General features: G+C 33.9%; 1 protein-coding gene across 1 annotated transcript in view; it reads left to right on the top strand.

Moving 5' to 3' along the window:
• CNBD1 (cyclic nucleotide binding domain containing 1) overlaps positions 1-21,290 on the top strand; it is a gene marked incomplete at both ends in the record, with an annotated part of 493,958 nt that overhangs the window by 434,300 nt on the left and 38,368 nt on the right. Inside the window, 1 exon segment of the mRNA XM_082674668.1 lies at positions 8,079-8,146. Coding sequence (XP_082530794.1) covers positions 8,079-8,146 — 68 coding nt within the window.

Here is a 21,290-nt window from a genome sequence, read left to right as displayed (position 1 = left end):
TAATAGGGTTTTTTTTCTAGTTAACATTGTCTTTGCCAGATATCTTCCTGGTTTACTCCCATTTTGAAATGTAGGGCCCCATACTGACCACGAACTTTTAGTGTATGCCTTACTAATACAGAAAATAACAGAATTTTAACTCCTTCTACTTATATTTGAGATTCCATTAATTGAAATGCCTTTCTGAATCCTTTCTGAGAGCTTTGGGCTACTTTAATCTTTCTATTCTTCTCCCCCAGTATTTATTAGAAGATTTTTCATATTTTATTTTAAATATTTTAATTACTTCTCTATCACTAGTGTATATGTCTATCCAAGGTCATAGCTATGTTTTATTTATCCTTATTTATGGCACATAGTTGAAGCTAAAATTTTTACCGAATGAACAAATAACAGAAGTCCTTATAGTTCCATGTTTAACTTTCATTTCTCCAAAGAAGATATACAGACTGCCAACAAACACATGAAAGAATGCTCAACATCATTAATCATTAGAGAAATGCAAATCAAAACTACAATGAGATATCATCTCACACCAGTCAGAATGACCATCATCAAAAAATCTAGAAACAATAAATGCTGGAGAGGGTGTGGAGAAAAGGGAACACTCTTGCACTGCTGGTGGGAATGTAAATTGATACAGCCACTGTGGAGAACAGTATGGAGGTTCCTTAAAAAACTACAAATAGAACTACCATATGACCCAGCAATCCCACTACTGGGCATATACCCTGAGAAAACCATAATTCAAAAATAGTCATGTACCAAAATGTTCATTGCAGCTCTATTTACAATAGCCTGGAGATGGAAACAACTTAAGTGTCCATCATAGAATGAATGGATAAAGAAGATGTGGCACATATATACAATGGAATATTACTCAGCCATAAAAAGAAACAAAATTGAGCTATTTGTAATGAGGTGGGTAGACCTAGAGTCTGTCATACAGAGTGAAGTACGTCAGAAAGAGAAAAACAAATACCGTATGCTAACACATATGTATGGAATTTAAGAAAAAAAATGTCATGAAGAACCTAGGGGTAAGACAGGAATAAAGACACAGACCTACTAGAGAAGGGACTTGAGGATATGGGGAGGGGGAAGGGTAAGCTGTGACAAAGCGAGAGAGAGGCATGCACATATATACACTAACAAACGTAAGGTAGATAGCTAGTGGGAAGCAGCCGCATAGCACAGGGAGATCAGCTCTGTGCTTTGTGACCGCCTGGAGGTGTGGGATAGGGAGGGTGGGAGGGAGGGAGACGCAAGAGGGAAGAGATATGGGAACATATGTATATGTATAACTGATTCACTTTGTTATAAAGCAGAAACTAACACACCATTGTAAAGCAATTATACTCCAATAAAGATGTAAAAAAAGAAAACCTTCAATTTACTAAAAATACAACTCTTATTCATTCTATAGCTAAGCTCAGGCATTTCACAGGCAGGATTAGTCGAGATTAAATATATCTGCATTTCATTCACACACAGATTTAAAAGCTTATTGTACAAAATTCTCACAAACATTGTGCTATTGCCAAAGATGCTGATCTATAACCAACTAGAAAAGTTGTTCTTAAAAATATATTCATAAACACAAAGTAAATAATAAGCCACCCACCGGAAGCTGATTTATTAAAGTTTTATTGATGGGAATTTATTGACAATTTTTTAGCCTTCTCCTGATATTCATATCTTCTATTTTTTATTTTTAATTTTTTTACATACATATCTGATGTAATATATATATCACTGTTTCCTAAATTCCCACCAAGTTATGTGTACTGAGACATTTCCTGTAAATTAGCTGAATTTTCCCATTAAAACCACCGCAGCAGTAATGTGACAAATGCTATCTTAATGACATTAAAATACTATTTTCCCATAAATACTAAGATGAGTGGCCATGAAGTGAATAGAACTCTAAATAATATTGTTTAAACAGTATGCAATTTTCAGAAACAGATGGTTTCAATTGTATAGGGAAATATTTGACATAAAGTTTTTTTTTTTCTCTCTCTCATTATTGCAACTGAATGAAATTTTATGAGGATTACCTCAACATTCATTAGTGCTTTGGGGCACAAATCCACTGGATTGCCCTTTACTTGTAGTTAGAGGTAACTTCAATACCTTAGATTTATCATTAAAAAATTTCAGGAAAAAAATTTAAATAACTTGAACTGTTTTTTCAGTTTAAATTGAGATACCCATATCCTTCATTTTGTCCATTTTGGCAAATTAGGAAATTACTTTCATGTTTGTTCTTTTAAAAATATAATGACTGTTTTCTTACAACATACCAATTCCTCTGATATATCGTGTTATTTTATGTTCCTTTTAAATATTAAAACTAGGATGAAGTGACATCTGCAAAATATAAAAATAACAGAAGCAAAATAGTTAATACAGTATCAACATATCACTTCTGGCCAACCAATATGGCTAGGATTCTACTCTCAAATGTTAGACAAAAGAGAAAGATGTGCCTAAAATGTACAAGTAATTTTATTAAGACATGCTTATGTTCTGATGTTTTGAATAACAATCATCTGCATGTTTTCTGTTCAAATATTTATTTTCCAAGCTCACTTGAATCTAGACCTCATTATGCTACAATTCCCAAGAAAAATATGAACTTTCATAATATACTAGGAGGCACTATGTTTTCATATTTGTGTTTCTTGCTACTTTAAATTCCTATACCTGTATTTTGAAATATTCAAGTTTTCATTCACCTGAAGGATTGTTTTACTTTTAACAACTAGTATCTTTTAATTTTAGGTATTTACCTTGGTGGATTTTATACTCTAATTTAATTATAACCCTTGAATTTTAATTGGTAAACCTAACCAGTTTAGCCACTGCTTGTATAAATGCTTATGTTATTTCTATGTTTGTCAAATGGTCAGATTTCTTTTTTTTTTTTTTTTTTTTTGCTATTTTAATGAACCTACCATGTGCACACTTGGAAATGAATAATACGTAATAGATATGTGTGGGTAGAAGGTTAGGAAAGGAGGAGTTCATAGATACATACTAATAATATCATACCTTAAGGTATAATACAGTAACTATTAAAGAAACATTACTGATTACATCATTATGTATTTTTCTTTATACATTTAGTATTTTTCAAAATGTACTGCTACTTCTTTATAACAAATGTAAACAAGTATTTTCTCATTATAAAAGTAATTTCTATAATGAGAAAATACTTGTAGTACTCGGTGATTTTGATCTCATTTTGCAAGCTGCTGGGAGTATATTTTTTGAATGGAGAATCCAGTTTTTGATGATAAAGCTGAGCTTCACAAGCAGCACCTCCCCAAATGAGTTACAGGTGTGTCAAGGAACTGTGGTTTTTCTCAGCCCTCAGGGGCCTGGGTGCCTGATGCTGCAGATCTGTTTCCTCCAGCAGCAAGCCACTTGTCAGATTCTCCAAGAGAGACAAAGTGGAGAGGGATCTGCTGAGTTCCCAGTAATACCTGCAGATGGCAAGCAATGTGAGCAACAACTGGCATTCATTGCTACAAAAGGATCTGAGCACAACCCAGGAGTTGCCGTCTCGTGTGGATACCAACTTCACCTGCTTTGGAGTATGTGGCATTAGTTTTCTCTGTAGCAGTAGTTTTCTCCATGAGCACTAATGGAACTCCAAGAGCATATCAACTATTGGTCCTCAAGCTCAGAGTTTCTGATTCAGTAAGTCTGGGCTGTGGCCCAAGAAATATGTAGTTTTAACAAAGAACCAGGTGATACTTATACTGCTGGCCTGAGGAGCACACTTTGAGAACTACTGCCTCATAGGATCTTTTGTGGCCGTAGGTTACTTCTGAAGATTGCCTTAAAATGTCCTGTTTTACGCTCCTAAAATTTTATACACTGGTAAAATTGCAGGTATCACTATCAAAGAAGCAGTCTCAGAGCACAGAATTTTCAGATCCTGATGAAGATCATCTGTTGGGAAATTAGGTAATAAAAAAAGATGATATCCTTACTGGAATGGAAGAATTAACCCTATCTCTCTTTGCTGATGACTTAATTGTGTATATAGAAAATCCTTAGAAATTCACAATAAACTATCAGAGTCAATAAATGAGTTCAGAAGGATACAAAATTTGTATATAAAAAGCAACTGTATTTCTATGCCCTATCAATAAACAACCTGAAAATGAAACTAAGAAAATAAGTCCATGTATAATAGCATCAAAAAGAATAAAATACTCAGGAATAAATTTAATAAAAGAAATGTTTGCCTTGTACACTGAAAACTACAAAGCATCATTGAAATAAATTTAACGAAAGCCTAAATAAATGAAAGGCACCGTGTATTCATGGATTGGAACACCTAATATTGTTAAGATGGCAATACTCACCAAACTGATCTACAGGTTCGACATAACTGATGTACAGGTTCGACATAGCCCCTATCAAATCTCAGTTCTCTTTTTTTCTTGCAGAAATCAACAAACTGATCCTAAAATTAATATGGAACTACAGGGAACATAGAATAGTCAAAAGCATCTCAGAAAAGAAGAGCTAAGTAGGAGGACTCACACTTCTGTATTTCCAAACTTACTACACAAACTACAGTAGTCATGATTGTATAGTAGTAGCATAGGGATAAATTTTAGAGGTATTAAATATAATTAAGAATCCAGAAATAAACCCACATATTTATGGTTAATTGATTTTCAACAATAGTACTAAGACAATTTCAATAAATGGTGCTGGGAAAACTGGACATCTATAAGCAAAAGTATAAGTTTGGACCCCCCTACCTCCTACCATATGCAAAAAATAAGTTAAAAGTGCATCAAATACTGAAATGTAACAGCTAAATTTATAAAACTCTTAAAAGAAAACATAGATGTAAATCTTCATGACCTTGCATTAGGCAATGGTTTCTACATGTGATACTTCAAAGAACATGAAGCCAAAGAGATGATAGATAAAGTTGACTTCTTAAAAAATTTTAAAGAAGACAAAACTTTTGTGTGCTTAAAGGCACTATTTAGAAACTAAGAAGACCACTCACAAAATGAGAGATATGTGATTTTCAAATCATACATCTGATTGCAGTCTAGTATCCAGGATATATGCAGAATTATTGCAATTCTACCAAAATAACTGAAATAAACCAGTTAAAAAGTGAGCAAATAATCTTGAATATCCGTTCTCCAAATTAGGAGAAATGCTAATCAGAAAAAATGTGATGTCACTTCCATCCACTAAGATGGCAAAATAAAAAGCACAGGCAATAATAAGTGTTAATGAGAATGTAAAGAAATTGGAACCCTCATACATGGCTGATGGGAATGTAAAATGGTGCATTGGAAAATAGTTTGGCAGCTCTCAAAAAGTAAACCACTGAGCTTTCATATAGCTGAGTAATGATACTTCTAGGTATATACCCAGAAGAACTGAAAACATGTCCACACAAAAAGTTTTACATGAATGTTCCTAGCCCCAAAGTGGAAACAAATGTACATCAGCTGACGAATGACTAAAGAAACATGGCACATCCATACAAGGGACTTATTCAACCATAAAAGGTAATGAAGTATCAATTTGTGCTACAACATGGTGAACCTCAAAAACATTATGCTAACTAAAAAAGCCAGACACAATAAGCTACATATTGTATGATTTCATTTGTATGATGTATCCAGAAAAGGCAAATCCATAGAGGCAGAAAGTAAATTAGTGTTGCCAAGGGTCTAGGTGGAGGTGGGAATGGGGACTGAATGCAATTAGGTACAGCATTTGTTTTCGGGAATGAAAATATTCCAGCATTAGACGATAGTGATGGTTGAACAATTTTGTTAATGTACTAAAAAATACGAACCTCATCTCAAATAAAATCTGCTTTTGAATGAACACTCTCTCCTAGATTTTCTTTTTTTTGTTATTCAAATTCAATACAGTTTAAATGTTATGATAATACTATAGGCACACCACAAACTGCTTCCTAATTTCAATTTAGATACATATTCTTTTCTCTGATATAAACTGCTTGATATTCTAAATTATTAAAAGCAACATAGTGATATGGGTAATCTAAGGTTGGTGTAAGAAAACATGAATAATAGTATAACATCTATTATGACAAAATGATGTTCCTATACTTTTACACTGGTAAAATTGAGGAAAAATCCATACAATTCTGGCTTATGCCTTATGTTAACAAAAATCAATAGCCATATCTGTAACTTCTAATAAAGTCATTATCCATTTTTCTACCTTTTTATCAAGATAGACAGACCTTGGCTAAAATTCTGGCAATGACGCTTGCTTAATTGTCCTGAGGCATCAATTTCTCGTTTGTATAATTGTTGCCAGAAAATCTTTCTTATTGAAATTATGTGAGGATTGCATTAGATATTATGACAGTTGTCTGAGGGGTGCCTAGCATTTAATATGCCCTATCAAATTCTAATTTGCTTGACTTCTTTCTTGTATCAGACCTCTTCATTTTCATGTTCCATTCACAGGCCCAGAAGTGAAAGTTTCTTAATCTCTTCTAACTGAACCAGAGATAGACTCTTAATCTAATGTAAACAAATTTATAGGTTTGGACAAACCAATTATCTTCTCAATAAGTAAATTCTGTCATAAACACTAGGGCCAACTTGTAGTATCCTGAATTACAAGATTATGTAAACTTGGATTTTGGGTTTCCTCATTAAGAGCCTGTGAGGGAAGCCAGCTGATAATGTAAGGAGGTTCAAACGTAGCGGTATGAGAGGTATTGTGCTATTCCCAACATACAAAGCTAGCACCCTTGTTCTCTGATATTTCTGAACTCAGATTCAATTCTAACTATGTCCTTAGAACTTGCTATATTATTTTGTATGTCCTTATTAGGCATACATCTTTTTTACTCTAGCTGGCTTAAAGTGTATTCTAATCATTACAATCAAATGAATGTGTTATAAATTACTCCACTGCTTTTAAAATTCTGTTGTTTAGAGCAAATTTGTTTAGTTTTCAAGATATTAAATTGCATCATAGTTTTAAAATTAATATTGATTTTAAGTAGACTATAAGATTGGTTATTGATATCATGTAGTGTGTTTTGAAACTGACATTTTACCTTAAAAATTAGTAGATTCATCATAAATTCCTATATTGAAGATAAAAGAGAATACAAAGATTACATAAGCCATAGGAGGAAAAATTATTAAAACAAGTTTGTCCAATAGTTGAATGGGTTGTGCATGAAGTACCATGGTCCCAAATTTCACTACATATTAATATTTATAAATATATTATTTAGGATGCTTTTGATGTGAGTAAAAAGAACAACTAATTAAAAGAATAAAACTATTTATTGTGTAAGAAGATGCAAACTATTCAACTACGTCAGAAAAGATTCTGGCTCTTTCTGTTTTTTCATTCAGCTATCCTCAATGTTTTGGCAGTAGTCCCTTTCATGCATCCAAGATTCTGCTTCAAGCTTTGTGATCCAACACAGCCTTGTCCAAAGCATAAAGGGTAGTTGCTCAACCTAGACTGTTTTTATATCCTGGAATCTAGATATTCCCAAAAGTCCCCTGGCACATTTCCACTTCAGATGTGCTCTACTGTCCAAGCAGAATTATGAATACTTCCCTTTTATTCTCAAATGTGCTCCCATTCGGATGATAAATTATGACTACTTTAGTTTTGGTCACATGGGTATAACTTAAGAGCATCATATCCTATAAAAAAGCAAATGTCTGATATTTTTAGCTTCTGTCATGGAAAGTGATTCTGGCAAGGGCTAAGTTAATGGCTTTGGGGTAGGCAACCAATAATATCTGCCACATGTGAAGTACTATACAATTTCTAATTTCTGACTATTAAGTTAGACATTGTACAAATTAGATTAAACAATTCATGCTTATGGTTGTCTGTGAATGTGAAGTTAAAAAGAAGTCCCAGTGAGTCAATTTTATTATTAGGGAAAATCCAATATTGTCTTTTATATCAAAATATTGGTAAAGATAATACTAACAACTTCTCCATTTTTTGCTTATTTTTTATTTATTTTGATGATATTCTAAATATTTTGTTTGGTTTTCCTCTAGCATTAAACCCAATAACCAAGCAACTTATGCTTCAAACAGTTAAACCAACTTTTGGCCATCTGTCAGATGTAAGTAAAATTTCAAATTATAACAAATATCGCTATTCAGGGTAATTAAATGTAAGCATTTATTATGTCTTAATGTTTAGTTGCCTTGCTACTAAAAATGACTTCATATCATCCACCCTAGAAAATAATGGAATAGGATATTTGTAAAAGTTCTTACAATGATCCAACCACCTACTTATGTGTTTTGATGTTACTTATGGAAATATTTTTATAATGTGGAGATTTATAACACACTACAAAAACTTTTACAGTGTATCTCAACAGAAGTATACCATGTAATCAGTCTTATAAAAATAAAAAAAAGTTTCACCTATTTTTCTTCTAGGAGTTTTATAGTTTCAGATTTTATGTTTAAGTCTTTAATCCATTTTGAGTTGAGTTTTTTATACGGTGTAAGATAAAGGTCCAATTTCATTCTTTTCCATGCCTGCTATATGGACACGTAGATGAACTTTGAGGATCTTAGGCTAAGTGAAATAAGCCAGTCACAGAAAGACAAATACTACATAATTTCACTTACATGAGGTATCTAAATTATACTCGTGGGAGCAAAACATAGAATTGTGGTTGCCAGGGCTGGGGGAAGAGGTAAATTGCTAATTAATTAGGCTAAAATTTCAGCCACACAAGATGAATATGTTCTAGAGATCACCTGTACAACATTCTGCCTGTAGATAATACTACAGTATTACATACTTAAAAATCTGTTAAATGGGTAGATCTCAAGTTAAGTCTTTTTAAGACAATAAAAGAATTTAAAAGTTTCACATTTTTCAAGAGCAGTACAAACATTTAAACAGATATTTCAAAAGCTGTAGGCCATTTTAGTTTTAGTTTGAGCATATTCTTTTCTTGTAAACAAAATATAGTTGCAATAAATACACCTTATACCAATCTCCATAAAACTTACATTTACAATGTGCTATAGAATGCATAGAGGGCCATTATAAATTAGACAATTTAAAATATTTAGTTTTTGCATGCTAGAATATTTAGTAACTTATACAAGAAATGAAAAAAACTTGAACAAGTTTATGATATAATGAAGAATATGGAGAAAGTTTAAATCAATAACATTATAGAGATGTCTGGAGAAGGCCAGATGGCCGATGATATTTCTCTACATGAAAGGAAGGGAGAACCCAAGTCCACATGTCTGGAGTGGGTATTTGTAAAAGTGGCAGACTATGATGTGTGATATGAGAAAATGGTGGAGAAGTCAAAGGGAAAAGGAAACAGATTGGCATTTTAACCAAATAGGATTTTTGAGGACCAGAAATTCCCTAAAGGGATTTTTAAAGACTAACTTGTTTATAGTGTGGTGCTCAATGCTAGCCCTCCCCTCCATCTCCCCCACAAAACCCTTAGTGAAATCCATTTAACTCATTCTAATGATTTCAGTGTTTCCTTATGGTTGAATTTGAGCACACATTGAATACTCTTTTAAGACTAAAGTGTGGTGAGAATAGAAGTTTCCCAAAGGGGATAACATCTGGGTTATATTTTGAAAATTCATCTGGGATTTATGAATTAAGGTGCAGCTCTCAGCTGTGTTTTGGATTAAATCATCATGATGAAAGTGAGACAAGAGTGTTTCTTCACTATGGCTGACAAATGACACAGACCATGATGGTAATTGGCATATGACTGAATAGAAGATGGACATTATGAGATGAACATTGTGCACAGTTTAATAGTGAAAGATTCAAATAAAGTGCTAAATACACGAACCATTCTGTGTATTTGAGTGAGAGAATTAAGAAACATCATTCTGAAGTTTTAGGCTAGTAATGGATATATAATTGAGCCATGCCAGTTAACCAAATCTTAAGGTATTAAAGCATTTACAAGATTGTTATAAGATGTCCATGGCAGATGTCACCCGTAGAGGTGGAATTCCCTAGAGAAAGTACATTATTGGTGATTTGGTCATCAATCAAGTATTATAATGATTTGTTTACGTCAAAAACAGCCAGAAAATAGAGAAATGTATTGGGAATGTAATGCCAGTTACATGAGAAAAATATTTTGATTTGTGCCTAGAATATGCCACTGAAACTCTCAGGAGGAGCAGGTATAAAGTAGACAAATGAAAGAGTTTACAAAATCATTTGTAAGACCAGTGCTAGGACTTATATAAGGTGGACATGTCTCTGTTTTGGTGGCATTATATGATAAAGTGGAAAGTAGCTGGGATTAAGATGACAGGATTCTGATCATAAGTCAAAAAGGCAAGTAATAAAATACTTTTACACATATTTTAAAGACTCAAGAGACTTTGTAATAAGCCTTCTGAAATATGATGTGGAGAAAACACTGGAACTACCCAGAAATAGTTACTTTAAGAGCAATTTATAAATTAGCTTTCCTGGAAAGATCTTGAAGTTATTAAAAAAACAAACTTTTCCCTGTATAACTGTCTCTTAGTAAAGCTGTTTCAGAAGGAAGAAGACTAAAGGTATGAATGCCTGCCCTCAGTAGATAAAAAGAAATAGCAGACTTGAAACTTCAATTGTCAGTTCAAATTGACCCATCTGCAGATTACTAACATGTGGCTCAGCTGCCTGAGGTCATATGTGTTGGAGAACAGGAAGAAATTGGCTTCTGGAACTTGCCCTTAGACTCAAAAGAAGAAAATTTTTTCACAGCTAAGTCATCAGACTGGGATAGGAAACACTACCCCAAAAGAGGATGCTGAGAAGGCTCTGTTACCTCTTGGTTGGGAGAGGAATTTAAGCAAATAATCAATGGAGCCCTGGAAATAGCAAGTAAATCCTGGTGTTGTCTTCTCGTTGAGAAAATTTTTTTTTTTTTTGGTGGGGGGGATGCAAATATTTTTCTGTAAGAAATATATAAATGAGAAAGAAAGAATGTTTGTTATTCATCAGGGTTAGTGGATATAGGAAGTGCTGGGAAGGGTTGGTGAACTGGCTGGAAAGGCCAGCCCTGTGAGCAGAGATGTAGACCATGCATCCTGGGGATCTGAGCATAAAGGGGAATGTGATGTGTCAGAGGAAAAGACAGCAGAAAAAGCAAAGTGTGGCAAGGAGAAAATCCTAGGTTGGAAGTGTGGCCAAAGAGAGACTTAGAAGAAAATACACTTTATAAATAAACTAAGTTGTTTACAGTGGCAGGTTTAAAGTAAAAGTTCTGTTTTCCCTCAAATATCTTCAACTGCTCACTAATGATTTTGATTTTTTTTAACACTCAGTTGCAAACTCCAACTTCCAGTTTAGTGGGAGCAAGAACAGATGCTGCCTACAAAGCCAACCACGTGTTAAACCATGTAACACAGAAAAATAAAGCACACTTTATTTTCCAAATGTGCTAATAATCATACAAGTGTTCATTTTTAATTCTGTGTATGTCACTATGTGGTTTTGTGATGATTCTAAAGCTGCTTCACATTTTGCCTCCTTCAGGGGCATCTATTCTGGTGCTTTTCACAAGCTAGAATTCTTTTGTTAACTAATTCTGGCAGAATCAAAACTATATGAGCAGAATACATATCTGAGTAAAACACCTGTATTCTCTATGTATTTTTTTCATGCTGATCAGCATTTTTCCGCAGTCACAGAACTATTTTGACTAGTTTGTAAAAATGAGGCGTTTCAGACGCAGCTCAGTAGTGTCTGTATAATTACTGGAAGTTTCAACAAAGCCAAATTCTCATGCATGGTGCCACAAAGAGCCGCCTTCAATATTCATCTTGGACCTTCCTCCCCACTCATCTACTCAAACTGTGTTTAATTCTCCTGTGTTTACTTCTAAAAACCTCTCTTGTTTTAATTTTCACAATTAACATGAAGTTGGCTTTTGAGAATGGTATGAATTTAAGATCAAGTTTTTTGTTTTTGTTTTTTGCATATGGATATCCAATTATGCCAGTTCCATGTAATGGAAAGACCATCCTTTATCCACTGAACTGCATTGCCACCATTGATATGAATCAGGTGACTATATATGCATGAGTCTATTCATGTAGTCTCTATTTTTTAATATAACATATTGTTTATTCCCAAACTAGTGCTACAATGGCTTAATTTTTGAGAATTATACATAAATTTTGGGCTTTTTGCAGATTAAATCCTTCTACCCTGTTCTTCTTCATGATTGCCTTATCAATTCTCTTCCTCTTTGAATTTCCATTTAAATTTTATAATAAAATTGACTTATCGATATACAAAAAATAACCTGCTTGGATTTTGAGGTTTCCTAGTTGTCTTTGTTTTTCAGTAATCCTATTTTGATGTGCCTACCTCTGGTTTTCATTTTATTTCTTTTTATTCTGTTTCAGTGTTAGAGCTTTTTCAATCTACAGGTTCACATCTTTCATTAGATTTGGAAAATTCAGCTAGGATTATTTCAAATAATGATTTTGCCTCATTCTTTTTTCTCTCCATCTCAGACTCCATTTAAATATATGTGAGAAATTTTCACTCTATGTGTCTTTTTCCTACATTTTTACTTATTTATATTTCTTTTTATCTCTGCTTCAGTGTGCATACTTTCAATTGTTCTTCTTTCCAGTACACCAATTCTGTCTTCTACTCTTTAATGTGCTGTTAAATTTGTTGACATCTTAATTTCCAATTATATAGATTCCAATTATCAGATGATATCTACAATTTTTCATCCTTTTAATTCATCTTTTTCCACTATTTTCTTGAACATATTTGTCAAAGTGATTTTCTTTTACTATGTTAAGATCACTTCACATAGATTTACCCTCTAAACAAATTTCTAAGTGCCTATATGGTACTGTTAACTATAGACACAATGTCATACAGTAGATCTCTAGAACTTATTTATCTGTATAACTGAAACTTAACACCTATTGAACAGCAACTCCACATTCTACTCTCTATTCTATGAGTTTGACTGTTTTACATACTTCATATAAGTGGAATCATGTGTATTTTTCCTTCTGTAACTGGCTTATTTCACTTAACATAATTTCCTCCAGTTCATCCATGTTGCTGCATATGGCAGAATTGTCTTCTTTTTTAAGCTAGAATACCATATTTCTTTACCTAAATGTTGATGGACATTTAGGTTATGTCCATAGCTTAACTATTGTGAATAATGCTTCAGTAACATGGGACTGAAGATATTACTTTGATCTCCTGATTTTAATTATTTTGACTGTATGCCCATAAATGGCATTGCTGGATCATATGGTAGTTCTATTTTAATTATTGAGGAACCTCCATACTGATTTCCATAGTGGCTGTACCAATTTACATTCCTACCAACAGTGTACAAGAGTTCTAATTTCTCCACACGTTCACCAACAGCTAGCCTTTGTTTTTTGTTAATAGCCATCTTAACAGGTGTGAAGTGAAATCTCAGTGTGGTTTTAATTTGCATTTCCTTGATGGTTAATGATGTTCAGCACCTTTTCATGTACCTATTGGCCATATGTATGTTTTCTTTGGAAATATGTCTAAGTTGTTTTCCATTTTTTGTTTTGTTTTTTAAACCAGAACGTTTATTTAGTGACTAATTATTCCATTCCTTAAAATGAACTGGATGCTGCAATAGCAGGCCTCTCAGATCTGGTTATGGTTTCTTCAGGGACCTCATGCCTGAATCTGTGGTAGACCGTACAAATGTCATTTTGTCATTTAGTCTTGGTACTGGAGTTATACTATTTGCCACAGGTTCACTTCTTAAGGTGGTCGAATCACAGTGACATCACATTATATATACCTTATTCTGATACTTTCCATTCCATTTGTCATCTTAATTCTGTGGCCTAGTCCAAAAAACAATTATTTTACCTTTAAAGGAACTAAAAGTCTCTTCATTATAAGCATGGGCATTTATCTGGATATATAATCATTAGATTTCTATCACTGTTGTCTTCAGAAACAAATAATAGTAATGCAACAAATTTTAAACAATATGTTAACAATTTTTCTTTTTGAAAAATTATGAATTTAATCATATATAAGATGAGATCTGTAATTTAGAATATTCAAATTTCACTTACTCTGAATGTAAGTTGCTCTTGATAGACTGGGTAGAAAATGTTTGTCTTATTAACTAAGAATTTACGTATATGTGTGTGTGTGGGGGGGCATACTAACAACAAAATAGTTCAGTAAGATTGTGATTTATGTTTGCCCATTTTTTTTTGTTTTTTCTCGGTACGCGGGCCTCTCACTGTTGTGGCTTCTCCCGTTGTGGAGCACAGGCTCCGGACGCGCAGGCTCAGCGGTCATGGCTCACGGGCCCAGCCACTCCGCGGCATGTGAGATCTTCCCGGACCGGAGCACGAACCCGTGTCCCCTGCATCGGCAGGCGGACTCTCAACCACTGCGCCACCAGGGAAGCCCTGCCCATTTTTAAATCAGTTTATTTAGGGATTTTTTTTTTTTTTTGCTATTGAATTAGGAATGAGTTCCTTCTAATATATTTTGGATATTAACCCCATATCAGATATATGGCTAGCCAATATTTTCTCCCATTCTGTAGGTCATCTTATCTTTTCACTTTGTTGATTTTTTTCCTTTGTTGCAAAGAAGTTTTTTAGTTTCAGGTAGTCTCACTTGTCTGTTTTTGCTTTTATTGTTTGTGCTTTTGGTGTCATTTCCAAGAAATCATTGCCCAGGCCAATGCCACATAACTTTTCTCCTATATTTTCTTCTGGAGTTTTAAAGTTTCAAGTCTTACATTTATATATTTTGAATTGAATTTTTTAAATTTATGGTGTAAGATAAAGGTTCAATTTCAATCTTTTGCATGTGTATATTCAGTTTTCCCAATACCAATTGTTGAAGAGATGATGTTTTCCTTATTGTACATTCCTGGCATCTCATTGAAACTCAGTTGACCATATATGTGTGGATTATTTCTGAGATCTCTATTTTCTTCCATTGGTCTGTATGTCTGCTTTTAGACTAGTGCCATACTGTTTTAATTACTGTAGATTTGTAATTTGAAATGAGGAAGTGTGATGACTCCAGCTTTGTTCTTCTTTCTCAAGATTGCTTTAGCTATTTGGGGACTTTGTGGTTCCATATGAATTTTAGGATTGTTTTTCCTACTTCTGTAAAAAATACCATTGGGGTTTTGATATGGATTACATTGAGTCTGTAGATTACTTATGGATATTTTAACAACATTAATTTTTCCAATCCATGAACACAGGATGTCTATCCATTTATTAGTGACTTATTTAATTTCTTTTATCAATGTTTTGTAGTTTTCAGTGAAGCCTTTTACCACCTTGGTTAAGTTTATTCCTAAGTATTTTATTATTTTTGATGCTATGGTAAATGGGATTATTTTCTTAATTTCCAATTTAGGTAGCTTGTTGTTAGTGTATAGAAATACAACTGATGTTGATTTTGTATCCTGCAACTTTAAAACCAGATAAATCACTACAAGAAAACTATAGCCCAATATCCTTTGAGAACACAGAATCAAAACTCCTCACAAAATACTAGCAAACCAAATTTAGCAGTTCATTAGAAGGATTATACATCATGATCAAGTGGGGTTAATTCCTAAACTGCAAGGATGGTTCAACATAAGCAAATTAATTAATGTGATACACCAAATGTATAGAATGACAGATAAAAATCACATGATTATATCAACATATGCAGAAAAAGCATTTGATAAAATTTATTACTCTTTCATGATAAAAACTCTCAACAAACTAAGTGTAGTAGGAATGTACCTCAACATAATAAGGGGCATGGCAAGCTCACAGCTAATCTCATACTCAATGTTGAAAAACCAAAAGCTTTTCCTCTAAGATAAGAACAAAGGCAAGAATGCCCATCACACCACTTTTATTCAGTGTAGAACTGGAAAATCCAGCCAGGATAATTAGGCAAGAAAAAGAAATAGAAAGCATCCAGATTGAAAAGGAAAATGTAAAATTATCTGTTTGTAGATGACATGAGCTCATATGTAGAAAATTCTAAAGGATCCACACAACACACACACACACACACGGAACTGTCAAAGTTAAATTGAAGGCCTGATCTCTGAACTTGACATCAGAATAATCGGTCAGTCTAGATCATGTAATTCTTTTTATTTTTTCTTGGTTATCAGTCACATTGTCTTTCTGGTTGCCATTCTTGGGAATTTTCAATTTAATGCTGGATATTTTGTACAAATATTTTTCAGACTTCAGGTGATATCTTCATTTCTTCACTGGGCGGATGGAATAAGGGTTTCAACACTTTAACCAATCAGAGAATTGAGGCTGCATCACACTTTTGGTAAAGCTCAGTCTACTATTGAATCCCTGTCGTTCTCCAGGGTTTTCAATGGAATTTGAAAACATCACGTGGGTCCTTCCCTGACAGTTCCTGAGCTTAATTTTTGTCTATTTAGGAAAGGATACTGAAAACCCAGCTTTTTCCAATGATTTTGGCTAAAGTTTTCAGGTTTTTGCCTGGCACAGATTCGAGGGTGACAATTTACCTTGTGTTTTAGGGCCCAAAAGTCTTCATTTTTGTCACTATAGACACAAGAGATCACCAAAAGCTCAGATAATTTCTCGTTACTGGGAGGCAATGACCTTCTATCCAGGTAAATTTCTCAAGCAGTACCAGTAAATGACCCCAAAGTAGTAAAATCAGCTCCACATTGAGAGTTCAACTCCAGATTATCAGATCTTTATGTCTTCAAGGGATTAGCAGATATCTGAAGCCTTTAAAAAAATAATTTTCCCCAGATTTTCTAATTGTGCTCAGCAGGAACAATGGTCAACCACAAAGTAATCCACTATACCCAGAAGCAGAAGTTCTGCATATATTTTTGCTAAAAAATATGAAACAAAGCACTTGCCCTGTGTTAATTTTATTCCCATATTTTCTTTGGCTCTACCACTTTTCTATGGTTTTCAATCTCAGGGATATGACTAATTCATAGTACCTTTTTAAGCAAGTGTTTGACAGTATTTTTTCCCAATGAACGGTTCGAATGCCTATCAACCCATAATATCTGGAGTCATTCAAATTGAGTCTCCCTTGCACCCAAGTGTTTTCCACCATAGGAATATCTTTACTTATGATAATTAACTATCCTACCTTTTAAACATTTATATTCTAAGATTATACCACGTGAGTGAAGCAGACATTCCTTTTCTCTCACTTTATTCTTTGTGGAAAGGCTAGACTTCAAGCAAGGTACTTGACCATGATTTGATAAATAAATGAAGCCCGTGGAGAACAATGGAAGTCTGGTAGTTACATGAGAATAACTGACAGAATGCACAAAAAGAGTTTTAAATACAGAAGGACTAGAGAGACATTACTTCGAACTAGAGTTGACTCGCACAGGCTGAAAAAAGAGCAGAAGGAACAGAGAGAATAAAGAGAAACATTTAAAATATTGTGAGTCCAATTCAATAATAGACCAAACTAATGACAAGTTTTACCCTCAGTATAGAATGTTACATTCAGTGAAACATATTAGGAATAATAAAACTAGGTATTTTTAAAATGGAAAAATATAGTCAGAGACACTTTATAGCTGGTGAAAAGCTATTCTGGGGGCTTCCCTGGTGGCGCAGTGGTTGAGAGTCCGCCTGCCAATGCAGGGGACACGGGTTCGTGCCCTGGTCCGAGAAGATCCCACATGCCGTGGAGCGGCTGGGCCTGTGAGCCATGCACGTCCGGAGCCTGTGCTCCACAACCGGAGAGGCCACAGCAGTGAGAGGCCCGCATACCGCAAAAAAAAAAAAAAAAAAAAAAGCTATTCTGTTACTACTCTTGGGCTAAATCAGGTTTGTGATAGAGCAGAAAAGATTTAATTTTTAAAGATAAAAATCAAAAATTTCACTCTAGAAATTTAGAAGATGTGGTAAATGGGAAATCAGAAGGAAAATTATGAAGTTCTTGTTTATTCAGTACTTCCTTACTCCTTAGGTTCACCTGTCAGTGAACATACTTTCTGAAATATTCTGAAAATCTATGTAAAAAATATATTTGTGTTGTACAAGAAAGTATTAATTAAATAGTCTCTAGAAAAGTCAGTCTTTAATGCTTGTTTCAATGTTTCCCTTTTTAACCTGACTGAAAACGTATTGTGTATGTAATATTCTGCCCAGTGGTACACCACTGCAATCAGGAGCATAGCAGTGGTGAAGCAGACACACAAAGCCACAAGAATGCTTGAAGTCCCAAATCTCTGCTCCTGGCATTTCTCACTTACCTTAGTGGTTGATATTCAAAGATAGAAAAGGCAATGTGATAGCAAAATGAAGGTTTGTAGGTGTAATATTTCTTTACCCCACAATGTATGTGCTTTATGAATCTTTTCCAGCTTCTTTTCGGCATTTGACTGGGGGACCAGCTACAAAATGGGCAGAACTTTAAAAATGAAGAAAGGAATTATTTTAGTTTTTGTAATATTTCTATTTAATATACTTGGAACAAGTTTGTGATTCTCAACCTGGAATACATAATAGGATTACTTGTGGAAATTTTTGAGTAGTTATATTTACTCTCCTCTTATTCTGCAATTTCTAATTCAGAATTTTTGAAATGTATGTCAGACACCTGCATTTTTAGTTTCATAAAGGATTGCATTGCAGTTCCTTTCAAGCTTGTAGACATTTACCTGGCATTAATCCAAAAACATGTATTTTTTATACTTTGTTGTTTAGTCCTGAAATAAAAAACAAACTTCTTTAAAAAGACCATTAGGGGGCTTCCCTGGTGGCGCAGTGGTTGAGAGTCCACCTGCTGATACAGGGGACACGGGTTCGTACCCCGGTCCAGGAAGATACCACATGCCGCGGATCGGCTGGGCCCGTGAGCCATGGCAGCTGAGCCTGTGCGTCCGGAGCCTGTGCTCCGCAACGGGAGAGGCCACAACAGTGAGAGGCCCGAGTACCACACACACAAAAAAATACCATTAGGCTAATCCAGGTTGTCTCTTCAAGCATATGTGTTCCTTGTCAGCACCATTACCTTTAAAAAATATGGTGGTGTTGATCATCTTTTAGTTCCACTAACTCTTAAAATAACTGGTTTTGTACTGGACAAGAAAAAATAAAATAGTAATATTACAAAAAGCTGTCAGGAAACATAACATGGAAGTAACCCTCACTTATTCTCACTCATTTGAGAATCAGTGATTGAGGTTTTCCTAAACAATATTCAGTCTAACTCTTTGCTTAGATCTGGAAGTTTTCAAACTGTCCTTTAGAAACAAACCAACAAACAAATTTCAAACCTCTTCTACATATTATGCCACAATATATAAAGCTGGAGCAAATTATTAAATTTTTGGTTGGAAGTGGTAGTGGATCTCCTTTTATCTATGTGCCCATGTATATTCATGAGCACTCACATGGGCACACAGGACAGCTCCTAAAGTAAAGTGAAAATGTGAAACTTACTACTTTAGAAACTCTGCAGTGGATTGTTGGGTTAAGCCATGTCACATGATAGTTGTGTCCATCCAAATTAGATTGCTTTGGCTTTGCTGAATTGTGTTCTGTGTCATAGAACAGCCTAAGTTGAGAATGTTATTACTAGAAATGTCAGAGCACTTCTGACTGTACTATATTGGAAGGATGTAGGTATGGTTGTAATTTCTAATATTGCTTTTATTAAGACACATGGGAAATGTTTTTATGGTTATAGTGCCAGTAATAGGTCTTTTCCTGAATGAGTACTTTGTTTTCATTTCGAGGTTACTGTGACCCATTAAATGAATCATTGATCCTTCCTTGTGTTGACTACTAGAAAGCTTTGGGCTAAATTTGTGTCCCATCTTCAGCAGATACAGGAACAGTTGATATGCTTTCAGTGTACTCATCTCACTTCTGACATCATCCCCTTTTCCTATCCTCATTTTCCCTCTGTCTCAATTTTCTCAGTCTTGATTTATTTTATTTGCAGTGTTGAATGTATTTTTATAAGGAGTCTCTTTTAAGATATATCTTTTAACCAGAAAGGCAAATAAATTGAGTTCAGGTTAATCTTTATCACAGAGTACCAACAACCTAATTTAAATAATTTTACATTTAATCTACATATATATAAATGATATACTTTTGCAATGATCAAAATGATATAATTTTGCAATAATATTATTTTGATTACTAGTATATTATTTTATTCATGATTCAAATAATATAAAGCAATACATAAAAATGACCAAGATTATTACCAGAGAATTTTAGGGAAAGCTCTCATTTTATTTACTAGCTTGAATTAATGTATAATTAAAGAATGTATAAAGAATGTATAATATAATGTATAATTAAAGAAAAACATACAAAGGGAATAATTATAGTAAGTCCCCTACATACAAACCTCCAAGTTGCGAACTTTAAAAGATGTGAACATGCATTCCGTCAACATCAGGTGTGAATGAAATTGTAGCTTGCCCTCCATCTCCTATTGCTGACGATCCTTCTCCTCTACAATCTCCCATCTCCTCTCTCTCCTCCAGTCAGTAACTCTTCTCGCCTGTTCAGTTGATTCCAGCCCTTGTATGCCAGCTGTTGTACTGTACTACTGTACTTTTCAAGGTAATGTACTGTAAGATTAAAAATGTTTTCTTTATTTTTTGGGTTTTTTTTTTGTGTGTGTATTATTTGTGTGAAAAGTATTATAACCTTATTACAGTACAGTACTATATAGTCGATTGTATTAGTTAGGTACCTAGGCTAACTTTGTTGGGCTTACAAAAAAATCGGACTTAACGTATGTGCTCTCAGAATGGAACTATTTAGTATGTAGGAAAATTACTGTAGTAATATAATTCAGAAAAAAAAATTAATTAAGTGTATAAAACTCGATCTTTGTCTTTAGATACTTTCTGAATAGACTAAATAGGCTAGCATTTAATTTGATTAATCATTTGATATGGTCAATTTATTCTATTACATTTCCAGTCCTAGGCATTATGATTGCTGTGGATCATCAATATTAAATGATACATGATTTTTAAATTCAGTTGAAACTGAAATGTTTTCTAAAAGAAATATAGATAATAACTATAAACCCAGAGGAATATGCAAAAGATTTAGTGTGACTACCATATTTAATATTCTTACCAAATCAATTATGAAAATAAATTTTAGGAAATAAAAAGCAAATGTTATGTTGCAATATGAAAATTACTCTGCTTCTCATTAGAACAAATGTTATGGTCTCTT

The sequence above is a fragment of the Grampus griseus genome (assembly GCF_964374135.1).
Source record: "Grampus griseus genome assembly, chromosome: 17".
NCBI classification, from domain to species: domain Eukaryota; kingdom Metazoa; phylum Chordata; class Mammalia; order Artiodactyla; family Delphinidae; genus Grampus; species Grampus griseus.
This window is presented reverse-complemented; position numbering and strand designations above follow the sequence as displayed.